The following is a 1,509-nucleotide window of genomic DNA, read 5'->3' on the forward strand; positions in this document are numbered from 1 at the left end:
AACGCGCACCCCCCTAGGGGTCAGGGCCTCTAGCCCGTAGCCCGATACCGATCATCCGGCCCGCTGGGTGCGCTTCTTAGCTCCCCGGCCCTGGATGTGAGGTTGATAACTGCACTCCAAGTGCTCCGGCGGCCCGACGGTGGCCGGCGCTTGCGCGCCAGCCCCGTCCGCCGCCGGATCCGCGGCCGCGGGGTCCCTGTCATAGCTACCGGTACGCGCGCCATGGGGCGACTTTGTTATGTACATTATCTCGTGCAACGACCCTCCTGTGTGGCGCCTCGCGCTCCCGGAGAGAGAGAGAGAGATTTTTAGCAATACCAAACAACTCACACGAGAATGTCTCAGACACTGACGTCTCACACCGGCAAGCACCACCACCAAGCGCGGCAGTCTCGGCTCTCACGCCGCTCTCCGGTACGTGTACCGCCCGTTCGCAAAGCTGACCGCGACCGGCGCGCCGTCCGCGCCTCCGAGCGCGTCGACGGCGGCGTCGCGCGCACCGGCCGTCTCGACGAGCATTCTCGCGGCGGTGGCCACGTCGGCGTCCGCGCCGCCGGCGACGACGAGCTCCCTCAGCCTCTTGAAGGCGTCGGCCGCGCGCACGTCGCGGATCGCCTGCTTGAGCGCCGGGTGGAAGTCTCCCGAGAGCACGTCCTCGGCGGGCCACCACTTTGTGGCCGCGTACTCCTTCTCGTCGAAGACGGCGCCGGCGACCTCGGCGTCGCCCAGCGCGAGCCGGTGCACCGTCGAGATGTCAGCCGTGCCGTTCCCCGCCGGCGGCTGCTGCCGGAACTGCCAGACGAACGAGTAGTTTGCGACCACCTCGAAGCGCTCGAGAGGCAGGTCGAGCTTGAGCTCGCGCCGCACGTTGCGCGCGGCGGCCGCCTCGGGCGTCTCGCCCGGCTTCGACCGGCCGCCGATGTACCACCAGTCCGGCTGCGGCTCCACCTTGCGCTGGCCCAGGAAGACCTTTGAGCCGCTCGCGTCGGTCACGAGGACGTCGGAGCACGCCTTGACGACGGTGTCGAGACAGCGGCCGTACTCGTCGTCGGGCAGGAAGCAGTGGCGCGGCGTGAACTCGCCGGTGATGAACTGCGGCGTCCGTTGCATGGCTGCGGGGCACGCTTTCTTGCACGGGACCCTTTTGTAAAATGAACTCGGGGGCACAGGACGCGGCACAAACGGGGTACACCAAAAGGCACGGGCTGCGTGACCCTTTCTGCGGAAGATGATGGCCGCCGAACGTCTCGTGGAGCAGCAGGTTGAAGTTGTTGCGCTTGACAAAGATCGCGTCGTGGTAGAAACCGCGATGCGCCTTGACGTAGCTGTGGCCGTTCTTGTGGTCGAAGGGTAGGCCGGGCTGCCCGCGCGCCTTGCAGCCCATGTTTAGGCGGCGGGCCTTCTCCTCGGTGTTGCCGAAGGCGTAGGAGTGGCCAACGGAGGCGGGCGTGCCGCCACTCGAGGCGTTGTGCCAACGCCCGTCGAGGAGGTCTTGAGGAGGGGCGTCCA

The 1,509-nt window shown here is 67.6% G+C and overlaps 1 protein-coding gene across 1 annotated transcript; it reads right to left on the bottom strand.

Annotated features, from left to right (window-relative positions):
- Nucleotides 1–399: 399 nt before the first annotated feature.
- Nucleotides 400–1,110, bottom strand: EMIHUDRAFT_232687 (hypothetical protein; the record flags this gene model as incomplete). Its single annotated transcript, XM_005782904.1, has 1 exon — nt 400–1,110. One exon carries the CDS (start codon nt 1,108–1,110, stop codon nt 400–402), a length of 711 nt encoding a protein of 236 aa, XP_005782961.1.
- Nucleotides 1,111–1,509: the final 399 nt, after the last annotated feature.

This window comes from Emiliania huxleyi (genome assembly GCF_000372725.1).
Source record: "Emiliania huxleyi CCMP1516 chromosome Unknown EMIHUscaffold_184, whole genome shotgun sequence".
In the NCBI taxonomy this organism is placed as follows: domain Eukaryota; phylum Haptophyta; order Isochrysidales; family Noelaerhabdaceae; genus Emiliania; species Emiliania huxleyi.